Here is a 17,604-nt window from a genome sequence, read left to right on the forward strand (position 1 = left end):
GCAACAGAAACATGTTTCTGGGATTTATTTATGGCTTAAGTTAAAAGCACACACTATTGAGTTTGTGCAATACACAATAATGAAAAATCTGTCATCATTTACTCACTCTTGACTTCCTCCAAACAAGTTTTTTTTTTTTTTGTTCTGTTGATATATTGAAGAATTCTTTCAAACATGTAACCACTGACTTACATTTTTACATATTTACATAACCACTTCTTACATTTTTTCTTCCTACTACAGATGTCAATGGTTAGCGGTTTCTTCTTTTGTGTTAAATGTGGTTTTTGTGTTTTTTTGTGGTAAAAAAAGTTTTAAACAAGTTAAGTGGGAGAAAATAATGACATAATTTTCATTTTAAGTGAACTATCCCTTTTTAGAAATTGACGTTACATTGTTTGCCTTAAGATGGCGACAGACATATATTTTTTAGCGAAAATTTAAAACAAAACATGAACAAATCATTATCGAATGTAAGTGGCATTCTAGGTCAACCTCTCTCTTTTGTATTTTATATTGCTGTATTTGTGCCATAGTAATCTCGCAGTGATTGCTTTGCTTTGGCTTTTGCAAGATTAAATTTTTACCGATAAATACTGGGAGATGTCTGTAGACTGATACCATTTCATGTCGTTCAGCCTTATAATCTTAAAATATGAGCAAAATCGTCTGTTTTGTCATCACGTAGACAATACAATACTCTACATAATGCAGGAGAATCATTTAAATGCTAGTTCTAAAGTGACGTTTGTGAAGTAGTAACAGTTTCTGTCATCAGTGGTGGATGTGAAGGAATGGTGAAAGTAGTTCCTCATACAGTTCCTCATAAAGGGTTTTTGAGACTCTCAGCATTTGATTTTCTTTTTTATCCACATGATTATGACATCGAACTGTTGTATAAACGCAGTATCACACTCATAGCAGTGCCATATGGCTTTATATCGTCACTGGTGGGACACTAAGTTCACGTTTACACTGTCAGGTCTTGATGCCCTCCTCCGATCTGTTGCCTATATCTGATTTTTTTTTGCCTGTCTGTTTACACATTCTTTTAATTGTGACTTATATCCGATTCATGTTTACATTTGCCATACACTTTTTAGCTCTGCGTAGCATGCAAAGTTCGCACAACTTTAAAATTATTTTGAGGAGGAGGAGAAGGGAAAGGGCCGTCATCGCAGCTTGTGCCTATGGTTTATATATGGTGTCCTCCACCATTCAGAGGATTTTGTGGGTACGAGAGAGATCTCAGATCTGGTGGGAGCAAATTGTGGTGGGCTTTAATGAGGAATAGTGGGTCCGAAATTTTAGGATGAGCAAACCAACACTGGATATGCTGTGTTAAAGCTTGTCCACATACCTCCTCCATGTTTCCTCTTTTGTTGTTGTTTACCGTGGCGGCGTCTCCACACACGCTTTTCCTTCTACGTCATTAAATCATGGAGAAGTATTACATTGTCGCAAGTTTAATGACGTACAAAACAGGATGCCCCAATAAATCTGATTTGCCTGTTTACATGGTAGTTGCATTGTCACATATCAGATTTATATCTGATTTATTTCCACATATGAAGGAGGCCTGAAACTAATATCTGAATATCTGAATGCATGCATTTTTTTTTTGTGTTTACACCGTCATAGAACAGACCGATCTGTGTCACATATGAGCAAAAAATCTGAATTGGGTCACATTTAAACGTCAGGGTCACTGCACACCTCCCACCAGTGACAATATACAGCCATATTGCACTGCTACTCATGTGATATAGCAGTGTAAGCCAACACAGATTTTGATCATTCACCAATTCCTCCACCACTTTTAAAGGGCACTTACCTGTTTCTCAGTGAGAATAACTCTGCCCAGTAGCTGATCTTCCAGGCCTCTCATAGTCACGGTGAAGTCAATAATTGATGTTCTTGCACTGATCTCAGGAGTATACGCAGGGTTGGGCAGCTTAGTGGTCACATAGAGACGGAAGCCCTTCATTACGTCCACTTCTTTATCCCCTATTTTCACCTAATGACATGAATGAGTCACAGATCAAAATCACACTTCCAGGGGAACAGCTTTGACATCAACATGAAAACAGAGCTCCAAAACTTAAAACAATTATTAAATGTGTGTTTATTTTGACTCTTCTAAAGCATAAAAACATCCATGTTTGCAGATATTTAAAAAACATATTACATAATTATTTATCTGAAAAACAATGCTAAAGTCAGTACTCTCCATTAAAAATGTGCGCTCCGTGTCAGAATGTCTGTCTTTGTTTTGGTTTGTGTAGCTCTGCCCACTGCCAGTTTACCCAATTATATTTTGCCACCACTAGTTGCCTTAGTTGCAAACAGTGTATTTCACTTCAGTTATGAAGGCTGCCTCAATATATATATAGGTGCGACCGAAAATGTGACCTCTAGAACAGTGGTCCTCAACCACCGGACCGCGGACCGATACCGGTCAGTGGATCAATTGCTACCGGGCTGCACAAGAAATCATTAATTATTTAAGTTTTATTTATTATCTGAGTCTGAACAATCTTTTATTTTAAAAAGTCTTTTATTTTGAAAAATTACCGTATTCTCTCAGGAGTCCCAAAATTGAGCGCCCAAATTTAACCCACAAGCAGCAAAATGAGTAAGAAACAGACGTCTTTGGAAAGTTTTTTTGCTAAGGGGAAAAGACCCAGTAAAGGATCCACGAACTGCCAAGAAATGGATCCGCAACCCATTTGTCTGCAAATCAGGTGCATCCACCATGGCTGTGTAAGAAGATCAATGATGGTGATTCCAATGGACGGCGGCCTTTTAGGGGTCGTTCGCATATCGTTCGCACAAGTTTGCTGTTCCCAATGAAGGTGCACGCAAGCAATGGGACGAGCTTGCGCCTTCCAGACCAGACGCCCCCAGTTGAATAAATCCCGTGAGCGCATCATCCATGAGCGCACCGCGAGTCACGTAACAAGAATTGACAGATTAGCTTCAGCTTGTATGAAATATACACATTTTGGTAAGACTAACTATCTCAGACAAACACAGAACATCCAAACACTGCAGTGCTTTGTCATACAAATCATACAAATATTACAAATGTAAGCATTAGCTGAGCAGCTTAAATTGTAAGGCTCAATCATCAGGCATGCTCGTTCCTGTTGGTATTGTCAATCTGGCAATCTGCGTTTTCGTTGGAGGGACTGGGTGAAAAAAACACCTCTAATGTTTTGAATTTGGACTTCAATAGCTGGTTCAATCCTACAGACAGCACCTTTGAAAGGTCATGATATTCTTGACTAAATTTTCAGAGATTTGAACACATTTTAACAAATTAGTACCATTACTTGACCAAAAATGTAGTGCAAATAGAGTAAAAGTATCTTTTCTAAATATTACAAATTTAATCTTCCAGGTTCAAAATCTGCATCAGTCCACTATAGGACTGTAAAAACTTAGATGATTCATCAGTTTGTAATTATTCAAGAGCCTGAGTTTTTTTTATCCTATGACTTGACTATGATTTGGTCAATTATTTGGTCAAGCTATGAGACTGGACAGTAGTTAGTTGTTCACGATGGGTCGCAGTGCTGGTGAGTCTGTACTTCGATCAGCCTTTACAGAAAATGTGATGATAGCAGCCCTTTCCGCTACATTTTGAGCACTGTTTTGTATTCTTTTTATAAAATCTATTTTACTATTATTTTACAAGGAAGTCTCATTGAGATTTAAAATTTTACAAAAGATGACTAGCCAAGGTAACAGCCATACAGTAAAACAATTTTAAAATATATAAACACCACATAACAACATTTCATTAGTCCTCTCAACAAAAACAAATACATGCTTCCAATACCACTCCCTTTAACTTCTTAAGACCCAAGGTGTTTTTTACATGCATTTTTTATTTCTCTTTGCTATTTGGGCTTAGTGGAACCTAATTAGAATAAAAATCTAAGTATCATCTTTTAATATGATGCACTTTTAGAGAAAAATGATGTTCATGTATGTGTACTCGTGGTCCGAATTTACATAAAACCATTTTTTTAAATGCATATTTAACATAGAATATTTTTTTTACTTGCTCTGACTATCAGAGAGTAAAAACAATTTTTTTTCCCCATTTTGGACAGTTAAAAATAGTGTTTGGGACATTTCATATACTGCAAAACAGTTGCAGGATGACACTGTATGTCTGTAACCAAATATAAAACATTCAAAGTATTTTAAATAGCCACTTAAGAGCTAAAATGTGTTGTCCACGTATGTGGACACTCAAGCCCTAAGAGGTTAAAATGCCTTTAAATTCACAGAAAGACACATTTTTAATTAGTTTTAAGCTATTTTGCTAATTATTCCATGCCCAAGGTGCACAATACCAAATGCAGTTTTCCTAGCTCTGTACAAATTCAAGGTATATTAAAAAACAAACACTTGGAAGAGCGTAGCTGGTAATTCCCAGAACTAAGCCAAAGAAGAGTACAAAGATAAGCTGGAAATTTACCTAACATAGTTTTATAGATAAAAATGTACCAGTGCTGTTTTCTACCTACAGCTAGTGACGTCCAGCCCACCATCTTGTATAAAATGCAATGATGAGTATGGGATTTTGCATTTGTAATAAAACGTAGCAATGCTTAAATTCTTAAGCATTGTTGTTTAATTGTGTTCACACTCTAAACATACTGTATATGATTGTAATTGGCACTAATTATAACCAATTTACAAGAGAGTATGTCACAAGCTAAGCTTCCTTCCAAAGATGCAAATTAAATTTATGCGCATAACTGGACTGTTATATAAAAGACGTGCGAAAGCAGCTTTTCCATCCAAGTAGTCAAAGAGAACAAAAGCGTCTCTTCCTGATTAACTGGCGCCAAATATCAAAAGTAAAAATGGAATTTTCTGCAGTAGTAGAAGCTGCATCAATCTTTTCTGTATTTAATAAAAATCACATGACTTTTTTAATGTGCACTGGAATTTGTTCGCTACAAGTGTTTCTATCGTAGTTTATGCATAGTTTATTATCTTTTTATATCGAATACTCAGTTTTGCGCAGACATTTTTATGCACATTTTCCAAACTTATGCGCATCTTGGCGTTTACATCAACAGTTTTTTATGCACATATCCAAAATGCGCATAATAATTGGTGGATGGAAAGGTAGATATTGATAGACATGACTTTCAAATGCTCCAATGCCAGATGACATTTTTGTCCCTTCAAAGTAGGTACATGTGTGTCTAAATTTTAAAATAAGCTAACTTTACATTTAAAAAAATTAATTGTGCATTACCCCATGTTTTACCTCTGATTTTTAGTCAGAGTATGGACCCATGTCTGACACATGACATTTGCTTGCTACCTTCTTTCTCCCCAGCTTTTCCTAGTCACATCACTCCCTTAATTTCTATTCACAGATTTCCATGTCTGTGCACCCTTTCACAAAACAGTGATGACAAGTTTAAAGGTCATAAGTTAATTAAATCCTCTAAAGTTTTTAATATTTTTTAAAAATGTATGTACATTTATAAAGATACAATTAAAACCACAAAAATGTTAAGGCATATGCGAGGTGTTTCTAATGAATTTGACATTGTTTTCTCTTCTGAATGCCATTATCAGGTTTACACAATTTGCTTTCTTTCTCTGAAAGTCGTGATAACACTATTGAGAAGCTTTTATTTTGTTTTTTGAGCAATCTGAAATACATACAAATGATTTCTGATCCTCTCCCATTCACTGCACTCCACGTTTGCCCAACTATGATGACTTCTGCTGCTTTTAGAAGTGTTAAAAGAGTCCATATAAGAAAAAAAGAAGATAAGATAGACTTGATTTGAATAAGTTACATGACCCTTTAACAATATAAAAGTCGGTAACATTAGAAGTGTCGATGACCTTTCTAACATAAAATAGCGTTGGTGAGGATGTTTAAAATGATATGCCGATTATCTCAGCAGGGTGTAGCTCATTTTATTTCTGTAGCAATTAGCAGAAATTAAATGCAGGCGGCTGTGATGTGATTATGCAGTGGTTTGACAACAATAAAGCACATCCAACGTCTCCCGTTTGGTGTCTGCTATAAATAATGTGTGATCAGGTGTTTGCACCTTTGTATTAATAGTGCTGACTGGTTAAAGCTGTCAGAGCTATTTCCTCAGCTTGCTATTTCCAGTTCTTTTTTGGATGTGTGAAACAGCTGCTGTAGGTGATTGGGAAGCAGCATCACAGTTTTTTTTAGGCCTGGATAATTGATAATGAAATTAAGGACAGATGGCCGCAAGATCATGACTGTCTCTCACAATCAAGTAGTAAGCAGTTAAAATAGCAGGTGTCGCCACAGATAATATAATAGAAGTTAGAAAACAGTAGAGCATCGATATTTTCATGTTCTGTTTCAGGTTCTTAATTAAAAGCATATTAATCTTGGCCTGAAGGCACAGTGTGTCATTTTTACCACTAGAGGGCACATATTCAAAACAAACAGAGGCTGCGTCCGAAACCACCTACTACTCAGTAGGTACTGCATTTGAATTCAAACGTACTACTTGGCCGTTAGAAATGTACGTTTTATACAGTATGAATGTGAAAAGTATGAATGGAATTCAGACGTACTACATCCGCCATATTGTCATGGTCACGTGACCTACCTGCGTACTGTATAGTATGGAAGTATGCAATTTCAGATGCAGCGAAAGTGATTTCACACTCATCGAACATAGTTTGATGAGTGTGGAATCATGGGAGTTGTGGGCTTCATGAAATCTTACAGGACTCCTGCAGAAATTATGCTCATGGATGAGCTAAAGTATTCAAGAATTATTATAAAGGTAAGACTAAAAGCTGTCGAGAAGCGAAACGAGACTGCTGAAGCAAGTTGTCACCTTAGAATTATAAGGTTCGATCTGACATTTTTTTTCAAAATTGAGTTATTCACATATTCTTATTAAATGACAGCTTATTTACGTTATGCAATGTTTTATTTTTATAAGTGGTTTACATTTTAAGACTTTTTATTTAAAAAACAAAAAAGGTTTTATCTACAAAGTTGAACTCTAGCTTGGCTCTATAAGGTTCTTTCTGTGAGCCAATCAGTGGTGGAAAGAGTACTGAAATATCATACTCAAGCAAAAGTACCATTACTTGCCTAAAAATGTAGTGCAAGTAGAGTAAAAAGCATCGGTTGTAAATATTACTCAAAGAATGAGTAAAAAGTAGCCCTTTCAAAAATATTTAAGAGTAGTGAGTAGTGAGTTTTACGCTGTTAAAAGCTGATGCGTTTACATGTAATTTGTGGATGTGTGTAAACGTAACATTCTGTAGTGCATCTAGTTATTGCCCAGCAGGCACACAACATCATGAGACGTTATTAGGTTAGTTTTAGGTTGTGATGTCAGGTGATCAAAATTTAACGTCTAGCCAGCATCTAAGGACAATGTTTTTTTATGTCCAATAATGATGTCAAATGACGTTGATATTAGGTCAATTTTAGGTTGTTAGAAAGTAACCAAAATCCAACGTCGACCCAACATCATATTGACGCTGAATACTGACATTTATTCATCAGGTATGGCAACCAAAATCCAACATCAGATAAATGTCAATAGCACTAACGTCCACACAAAGTCAAGCTCTTACATCATTAGATGTTGATATTTGGTTCAATGATAAAAATAGCCTACAGTAACGTCTGCAATTAAAATATACAATGAATGTTATAAATGCAACCTACATTTGATCTCAGAATTATTAGCCCCCTTGAATTATTAGCCCACCTGTTTATTTTTTCCCCAATTTATGTTTAACGGAGAGCAGATTTTTTTCAACACATTTCTAAACATAAAAGTTTTAATAACTCATTTCTAATAACTGATTTCTTTTATCTTTGCCATGATGACAGTAAACAATATTTGACTAAATAATTTTTAAGACACATCTATACAGCTTAAAGTGACATTTAAAGGCTTAACTAGGTTAATTAGGTTAACTGGGCAGGTTAGGGTAATTAGGCAAGTTATTGTATAACGATGGTTTGTTCTGTAGACTATCGAAAAATATATATAGCTTAAAGGGGCTAATACTTTTGACCTTAAAATGGCTTTTAAAAATTTGTAAACTGCTTTTATTCTAGCCAAAATAAAACATATAAGACTTTCTCCAGAAGAAAAAATATTATCAGACATACTGTGAATATTTTTTTGCTCTGTTAAACATAATTTGGGAAATATTTAAAAAAAGAAAAAAAAAAAAAATCAAAGGGGGGCTAATAATTCTGACTTCAACTATATATAAACACAAACATATCCTTACAGTCTCTGATATATTACCAATTACAGAAAAAAATACACACAGCATACATTTAGTCCTAATTTGGCTTCAAAAACACGTGACATATAGCCCAGTCAGTGCAAACCTCTTATCTGTATCTTTAATCTTCACCAGCAGATGTAACCTCTTGTTAGAAAGTAAATTCGTCATTCCGAGTTCATAATAGTCCAAAAGGTGATGATTAAAGTTAAACATGGCAGTTTGTTCATGTTTAAAGTTGCTGAAAGAATCATTTGCTCCTTTGTTTTGTCGGGCTTCTTCTTTTGTTTTTTTGCATGTCACTCTCGCGTTTGTCTGTTTCTGAAAGGATCAGATGTCAGTGCACGCAAGCTCTTTGGAGATAGTGAAACCGCTCGCCCTTTTTGATGGCCTCGAAAAGGATGCCCGGACACAGCAGATTTTGTTCTTCTTGGTTTTGTGGCTGTTCATATAGACGAGGACAAGGTTTGTTTGAGCTCGGGTCGACCATGGCTTGTTATTATATGTATATAGTATTACAATGTAATGTCTCGGCTGTGTATTTAAAAATGGCGGTTTCTTTGTTTTCATTCTCCTGCTTGTGTGCGCTAGTGATGTATCTCTGTAAACCAATAGCATTCAGCCGTGCGTCTAGCTCTGCCTTCTAGCTCTGCCTTTTGTTGTGCTAGGTACCCTTTGCAAAGAGTACCTAAAAAGTGGTACGGTTCGCTTTTTGTTACCTCCTGACAGTGGAAACGGCCATAAAATCTTACCCAACTGTACCGTATCGTACCACTCAGTGGAAATGGGTCATACATACATAAGTCTACCAGGGTTTTTCCTGCATGTAGAATAACGAGTCAAATTTTGTACCACCTCGACCCAAGTGAAGCTCAAGCACTGATAATTTTGGCATGAATTACATTTGCATGAATGTAAGTGTATTTAGCTCTGTTTTCCCTAGTGTGGGTAAGTTTCAGCTCAAAATACCAAACAAATAATGTTTTATAACACTTTGAAACTGCCCTGTCTAGCCTTTGATCCTAATTGTTCCATTTTGGTGATTGTCACTTGGTCCAAGCCCTCTTTTTAAAAGAGGACAGACCTACAATATGTGTCGGCATAGTGGTAGATTCAAAAACAAGACTAATGTCCTATGCTAAAGTTACACTTACAAAGGGAGAATGTCAATCAAAGTGTTTCTGCAGACTGTATTTATGAAGTGTGATTTTAAAAAATAAAATGTATACATTTTTACCACTAGAAGCTAATTATATTCCACACAACATAACAGGTCCCCTTTAATGTTTTAAATTAATTAATTAGAAAGAAACAGCAAAGTGTAACATTATCATCGATTTGTAAATACTGTCATTATCATTTAGCACAGTAATGTCAGACCTCTTTTGCTTATTACCCTTTATAACAATACCTTATATGTGAAGCCAGTCTTGATAAAGTTCTTTTCCAAGACATTGTCCAAGGCTGGATCCAATTCCTCACCAACATCCTCAATCAGTAGGGGACGCCCCAGAGATAAACTGTCCTCTAGATGGTTTCTGAAGTACTTGTGATTCAGCGAGGTGATCTGTGAAAACAGCAAGACCTTATTACAGACCCAACTCAAGTTCTGCTCCTGGGGAAAGCTATTACCTGAGGAGGAGGTGAATTGTTATGAGGTCAAACCCTGGAAAGGGTGTCTGACCTCTCATAAAGAAACCATGCATCAGCGCAAGCTGTGCATAGTCAATTTGATTTCAGCATGGCTTGCAAGTATATAAGTTCAACTTTTTACACCTAAAAAGGTATTTTTTTCAGGGTACTTTATGTTTACTTCTAAAAAGCACACTTAAAGCATCGTTTCTCTTTCTATTGTCAGTGTAGTGCGAAAAAGTAAATGTCTGTGCACCTTTTTTCCCTTTCATATGTAAAAAAAGTGTGTTTTACTTCTGATTTTAACATGCAAAGCACATGTTATGTTCATGGGGTTTTTCTGTAAGTACAGTATAACAAAATTGCTCAATAATTCTATTATTCCAATAAAGGCTTGTTGAAAATTCTGCTTACATTCTGAATCTGCATAAACATGCTTAAACACATTTGACTTTAGGTATTTTGAATGCTACACCAACAACTTTTGTTCCTTTTCACACAAATGATATTTACAGTGACATATTATAAATGAATAGGATTATTTTGTTGCAGTTCTTTGCACAACAACAAATAAATACAACAAAATTAATAAAACAATGTCTAAGATTTGTAATCAAATATATTGGCCTCACCTATCTATCTCCATTTGGACATTTTTTTGAGTCTTTTTCAGAAATAAAAGCAATGTAAAATCAACGTGAAACTAGTTTAGGTCAATGTTTTTCCAGGTGATCTGTACGACATGCTCTGCCTATTCCAAGAGTTAACACTTAGACATGCTTGGCGTTAATAGTAGGTTTGGCATGCTTTTCCGAGAGAGAACCCTGAGCTCCCGCCTGGTCAATAAGCATATAAAAGGGGTCTGAGTTCAGGAAGGTCTTGAGAACTCCCCCTGAAAAAGGGAGAAAAAAGAGATGGGGTGGAAGGGGGGATTCTTCCAAAACTGAGATAAGGCAGTAGGGTGAAATCAGTCTATTTATTGTAAGCTTGGATCAATCTGATTGGATTATTACTGATTACAGATGAGAAGCCAGCCGTGATCAATCATATCACGTGCTCCTATCTTAGTTTATAAAACTTCACTTGTGGAGATACAAGAATGATGTGTATTTAAAACATACAACAAAACATACCCCTAAGTAAAGTTTTTCAAATTAACAAAAATGTGGACAACGCCCTCTATAGTGGATAGTGGTGGATTTGAAATGTGCAAAAAAAATGTCCCCAAAGCAAGTATTTTACATTTCAGGAAATTAAAGGCTGAGGCACATATTTCCAATGAGCCTGGGCTGTATTATTTACAAATGGTGTTTTATTTGTACTATACACTACCTGACAAAAGTCTTGTCGCATATCCAAGTTTTAGGAACAACAAATAATAACTTGACTTCTAGTTTTATGGGATATCAGAAGTGGCTCATATGAAAGGATAGGCCTCAAGATTACACTTATTTTACCAAAATAAAATATGATTATGTCTTGATTTTTAATTATTTAATTAGGACAATAAGGTCTGACTTTGCTTAGACAAAAGTCTTGTCACTTAAAGTCATGGTGCAGTGTAAAAAAAATTATATTGTGTATGACTCCCATGAGCTTGGAGGACTGCATCCACACATCTCTGCAATGACTCAAATAACTTATTAATAAAGTAATCTAAAACAGCAAAGAAAGCAATCTTGCAGAACTCCCAGAGTTCATCAAGATTATTGGGATTCATCTTTATTGCCTCCTCCATCTTATCCCAGACATGCTCAATAATGTTCATGTCTGGTGACTGGGCTGGCCAATCCTGGAGCACCTTGACCTTCTTTGTTTTCAGGAACTTTGATGTGGAGGCTGAAGTATGAGAAGGAGCGCTATCCTTTTGTCAGGTAGTGTATGTTAACAAATGCATTTTCATTAATGTTTTTATTTGTAATTTGTATTAGCTAACTCATGAAAATAGCTTTTTTTAAAAATGGAATATGTACAATTCAAATTATTTAATGAACACTGATGAACCACATTGTGTAAATTCATGTTGTCAATAATGTACATTAAGAGAGCTTCATTGTGATTCTCACCTGAAGTTCATTCTTGGACTCTTTGTTCTTGATCCAGATCTTTCCCTGGGTCTGGGGGTCAATCAGCAGGGGAAATCTGGCAGCTTTTGTGACAATAATTCCATTCTGGATGGACAGATCATCATTAGGCAGTCCCTGCAGGTTCCATTCACTTACTGTCGGAGCATCAATCAACATCTCAGTAAGATTCAAATTGGTTCTAAAAGGAATCTGGCGGAACTTCATTTCTCTCTGCCAATCAGTAAGGAGAAGGTTGCGAAACTCTTGGTTAAAAGGCCCTGAATAGGACAGGAAGGCAGTAGCCAGCAGAACATCACCTGAAAAATGTATATGTAAAATTACAGTAAGTCTTGAATGTAATAAATGTTATTTGAATTTTGTTTATTACATTTATCCCAATTGAAGACAATATACAGTATGCCAGATTTACCAAACAACAAAAAATGTTTCTGCAGATGATTTACAGGACATCCACAAATAAAAGGATAAAGACGCAACATCTCATAGCAACCAACACAATAAGCATAGCACAAATTAGCGTAGAGGCAAAAAATCAGAGACTGTTCTCATAAGGTGTGGGTGATCAAAAATATACAGTGGGTACAGAAAGTATTCAGACACCCTTGAATTTACGGACAGGGACATGATGACTGGGGCAGAATGGCTGGTTGCAATCGAAGGAAAGGTGAATGCAGACAAGTACAGGAATATCCTGGATGAAAACCTTCATAAGAGTGCTCAAGACCTCAGACTGGGCCGGAGGTTTACCTCTCAACAAGACAATGACCCTAAGCACACAGCTAAAATAATGAAGACTGACTGTTCTTGAATGGCCCAGCCAGAGCTTTGACTTAAACTCATTTATGCATCTCTGGAAAGACCTAAAAGGCTGTCCACCAATGTTTACCATCCCACCTGACATAACTGGAAAAGATCTGCAAGGAGGAATGGCAGAGAATCCCCAAATCCAGGTGTGAAAAACGTGTTGCATCTTTCCCAAAAAGACTCATGACTGTATTAGATCAAAAGGGTGCTTCTACTAAATACTGAGCAAAGGGTGTGGATACTTAGGACCATGTGATATTTACTTTTTTTTTTTTTAATAGATCTCAAAAAACGTCAACACTTCTGTGTTTTTCTGTCAATATGGGGTGCTGTGTGTACATTACAGAGGAAAAAATGAACTTAAATGATTTTAGCAAATGGCTGCAATATAACAAAGAGCGAAAATACAGTGGTTATGGAAAGTATTCACACCCCTTCAGTTATTTAATATACAAAAGTATTTTATTTTATTTAAAAGAGCAAATTGCACACCGTCTGAGCAAACTAAGATTGTGCTGGTATTACATGACACACCCTAGTCGTCTTTTCATTTCTGAAGCAAATTAACAAATACATTTAGCAAATAATATGTCTGGATAATGTATTCCTCTGGTAATACAAATATATGTGGAAAAATGCCTTATACCATGGACTCTCTGCGATGCCTCCTCCTGACAAAAAAACACTGCAGCCTTTTTTAGAGCAACATATAAGGCATGATTTTAAAGGCGTTAAACAATGAAGCAAATCCCCATAATATGATTAGTGCAAAACATAAACTGTTGCGTGACTCATTTAAATACTCCTACAAATGCATTTTCAGTAAGGTCAGGCACAAAAAGAGCTTTGTCCCTGCTCTCTGTGTGACATTGGTAAATACCGAAACACCAAACAGATAGGTTGTGCTGCCAAAAGGTGTTAGTAAATCTGACCTTAAATGATTATATAAGGTTAATGATAAAAACTCCAAAAAGAAGCACTGAAAATTCAGTAAAAACATACCAACGAGTCGTTTGGTCTGTGCAGCAAACTCTTTACTAAGCTGTGTCCAACGCTCCTTCTCTCCCGCCAACCCACTGATCAGACTAGAGGCGGTCTGCATCTTGTGTCGACACCGTTCTGCGTCCTCCAGTAAAGTCTAAGAGAAATGGGTGAGAAGATAAGAGACAAAAAAAGATTAATTACGTTAAAATGCAGCAGTGTCCTTGTTCACATTTATTTACCCTTATCAAGAGTGAAAGTGTCTTTAAATTGTTAATGTATCCGAATAAAATTCATGTTGTCTTATCATTTAATAGGTGGATGTGTTTTTTTCAAGGTACATATTTCAGTGACATTATGTTGTGTCCTTTATTAAGATACTTAAGGACATTTAAATTAAATTCCATCAATTTTTTTAACATCGGGGGGGGGGGGGGGGGGGGCAGCAAGAAGATCACTAGTTTGAGCCTCGTTTGGGAAAGGAGGTCTTTCTGTGTGGAGTTTGCATGTTTCCTCCAGGTGCTCCAGTTTACCCCACAGTTCAAAGACATGTGGTATAGGTGAATTGGATAAACTAAAATTGGTCATAGTGTGCATGAGTGTGGGTGTTTCTCAGCACTGAGGGTTCACAAGTTTAAATTCTCCGGGTTCTGGATGAGAAAAACAATGTGGTATATGGACACGGACTTATAATTTCCAGTCAGCCAGCCCAAGTGTTTCCGGTGAACTGTCAAGCCATAACAAAATCATCACCTTTAATATCTGATTTCTTCAAAAATCAGTGATCTTCACTGCCTGATAGATATAGCATAAAAAGTGGGTCTCAGACCGGACAAGAAGCACTGCATTAAGTTTCATTGCCATCTCTTTAAAATTTGAAAATGTATTTTACCCCAGTATTTACAAGAGTTTCTGTGCTGGCCTGCTGCTACTGATGGTGCTTGCATTTCATCTCGTTTTAAACTTGAACAACTAAATGAATGCTTAAGTCTATTTAACTGATTGTATAATTACATTACAACATTGATGCTGTAAAAGGAACCTTATAAAATTTGAAATAGTCACATTAACCTTCCAGCGGAAGTGTAGCGTTTGCCGAAAAACACTAGCTTTGCATGTAGCCAATTGCCAATGTAATTGGCAGCTCAATTTGCCGTAGCGACCTCTGATAGAGCAAGGAATAAACCGAAGGAGAGCAAGTGTCTATTTCACATTATTTAATCTGATGTTCAAATTAATATGAAATGAATAATATTTAACCATAATATTCAATCATAATATTGTGAACCTAGCATATAAGTATTCAGCACCCAGCATTCTGTGTTTTAATGTGGTCAGAGTAATTTTTAACAATGAAGGCGAGGAAAACTCTATATAAAATACCTGTGTATGGAGTTGAACAGAGGATTTATTGAAAAAAACTACCTTCTGTCACTTTTCCAAATGATCAACTAGAAGTCAATTTATTATTTGGTGCTCTTACAACTGGGATCAATGACAAGACTTTTGTCAGGTAGGGTATGTGTTATGTCATATAAATATGCCTCACTGAACTACAATATGACTGGGATTTAACAATGGTAAAATAACATTTCTCACTATACATTTCTCACTGGTATAATCAGATGTAAATCATCAGCATCAGTGACAAGCAGCTAATCTCACAATTATAAACTAATTTATGAATTGTTAGAAAGGCACATTATACAGTGTTAAAAGGGAACACTTTTAACACTGATGTTTGCTTCAAAGCTTTTTCAAAGTTAGTACCAATTTTGCAGAGTACACGCTTCAATGACTCATCTGAAAGATGGTTTTAAGGTTATTCACTAAACTGCTGATTACAGTCAATTTTACGTAAAAAAAATGAAAATGAAAATGAGAGATTGGGTATTTACTTCAGGCTTGAAAAAATAGCTGATTCTCAATTTGTTCAAAGAATAATTGAAGAGTTCAGATGCAAAAACCTCTAAATCCATCAGACCTCTTTTTTTTGTAAATTAGCATTTTCTATCAGGCTTCTTTTCAGAAGTTTCATTTTATAGATAATGAAAAGGTTATTAGCTAGTAAATAAAATAACCTTTTTCAAAAATGTTACTTTAGACAATTCTTTGATTTTTAACAAGGTAAATTTTTTTGTCTTCAAAACCAGCTAATCCACTAATCCACAAAAAAATCTAAATCCACCTATTGGGACAAGAGAAGTGTAATTAATAATTTTTTCTTATAATGCACAGAGTTTTGAGGTAAGGGACGTTTTCATTTGCCATTCACCGACAGTCGGACAGGCTCATCCAGTTCATCAAACTGCATCTTTTAAAATCTAAATTGGAAGTGGAATAAAACAGTTTCCTCATAAAAGCCGGCTCATGACATACATCAAACATATCAAACATATGATTTGATTCGCGCCTTCTGTCAAAGGCAAGTGGCGTTTAGAGGCTTTGGCATACAAACTGTTTTTCTAAATGGGCTGACATTAGGATTTAGATGATTTAAAGCAAAAATATTTGTTGAAAGTAGTACGTGCTTAAAGCATTTGCTCAGTGTCATTAGCTCATTTTTGGCGGAAGTGGTGTTTAGTGGCTTTTGCATCTGAACTCTTAAATTTTTCCAAAAGAAAAAAAAAGCTGGAAAAAGTGCTTTGTTTTATTTGGGCCAAAGTTTGAATTTAAGGCAAATAAGAAAATTCAATCCTTAATCACTGATTTCTTTGGGGTGTAATTCAGGCTTGCCAAGTGAAAAAATGAAACTGCTATTTTTGGATTACTTCATCATCATCATGGAAGTTGCATCCACTCTAAAACCCGGCTAACACTGTGCGATTTTTAATAATCCTAAATGATTGTAGCATGTCAGACTGCAGGAACATGATTCCTATGTCCCCCTGTAAGATCTCAGTTGTCATAATGTCAGACTTAATGACAATCAAGATGTGCCAAACACGACCATTCATATGGAGTTTGACGTCATCCATCCGTGACATATTCACGCTTCTGCATTCTGACTTAATACCTCATGGCAAACAATGTTTGGCTGTGTAATTTTTTGCTCACAGCGTGCCTCAATAAAACCAGCTGGTTTGAAATTGTTGTGCTGATTGCATTATCAGATTCGGTGCTCCTACTGGATCTTGGTTTGACACTCATTGCAGCTGAAGTCACACTGTAGGAAATTGTCTAAAAACTTCTGACACTGCCAGAACTTCATTGGATAGAAAATGTGATTGCAAGGCCATTAAGCAGCTGTTGGTGAACATGTCAAACTAACAATCAAAGATCACAGATTTTAGCCTTGGATTACAGAAATCTTAAATCTCAGACCACCAAATCATGGCTGAAATTGCAGTTTGACCAGAGCATAAACCTGGGTGTCCAGACCTAGGGTCTGTCCCATAAAGCCAGATTAGCTTGCTAGACAGATACATTTTAGTTGAGTTTGTACCAACTCTGGGTTTTAGGTATCATGAAGACAGCTCAACATTAATCACACTTTGTTGCCATGGTAATTTGCGCTTCACAGCTAACCTGTTCCTGCTTCAGCGCAGGTTTTTTTCTGGATTAGCAATCACAGGTTTAGCAATCACAAACCGAGATTCATTCAATCAACTGTGAGCCAAAAAAGAAACACCCCCAGAATATTTTGTCACTATAGTAAAACACGTACAGTATCAAAATTGTGTTATTTTAACAAAGAGAATTAATTATATTTAGGATAATATCTGTAATATTTAGTTTAACCCAATTTTAGTTTAACCCTTGTGTATTGTTCAAATTGACTTCCCTTTTGTTATGTTGGTCG

General features: G+C 36.0%; 1 protein-coding gene across 1 annotated transcript in view; it reads right to left on the minus strand.

Moving 5' to 3' along the window:
* dnah5 (dynein, axonemal, heavy chain 5) overlaps window positions 1-17,604 on the minus strand; it is a 264,013-nt gene that overhangs the window by 63,512 nt on the left and 182,897 nt on the right. Inside the window, exons 63-66 of the mRNA XM_056476107.1 lie at window positions 13,824-13,959; window positions 11,997-12,313; window positions 9,710-9,865; window positions 1,835-2,017 (exon numbers count right to left, since the gene is read on the minus strand). Coding sequence (XP_056332082.1) covers window positions 1,835-2,017; window positions 9,710-9,865; window positions 11,997-12,313; window positions 13,824-13,959 — 792 coding nt within the window. The remainder of the gene's footprint in view (window positions 1-1,834; window positions 2,018-9,709; window positions 9,866-11,996; window positions 12,314-13,823; window positions 13,960-17,604) is intronic.

Source organism: Danio aesculapii, chromosome 16, assembly GCF_903798145.1.
Source record: "Danio aesculapii chromosome 16, fDanAes4.1, whole genome shotgun sequence".
Lineage (NCBI taxonomy): Eukaryota > Metazoa > Chordata > Actinopteri > Cypriniformes > Danionidae > Danio > Danio aesculapii.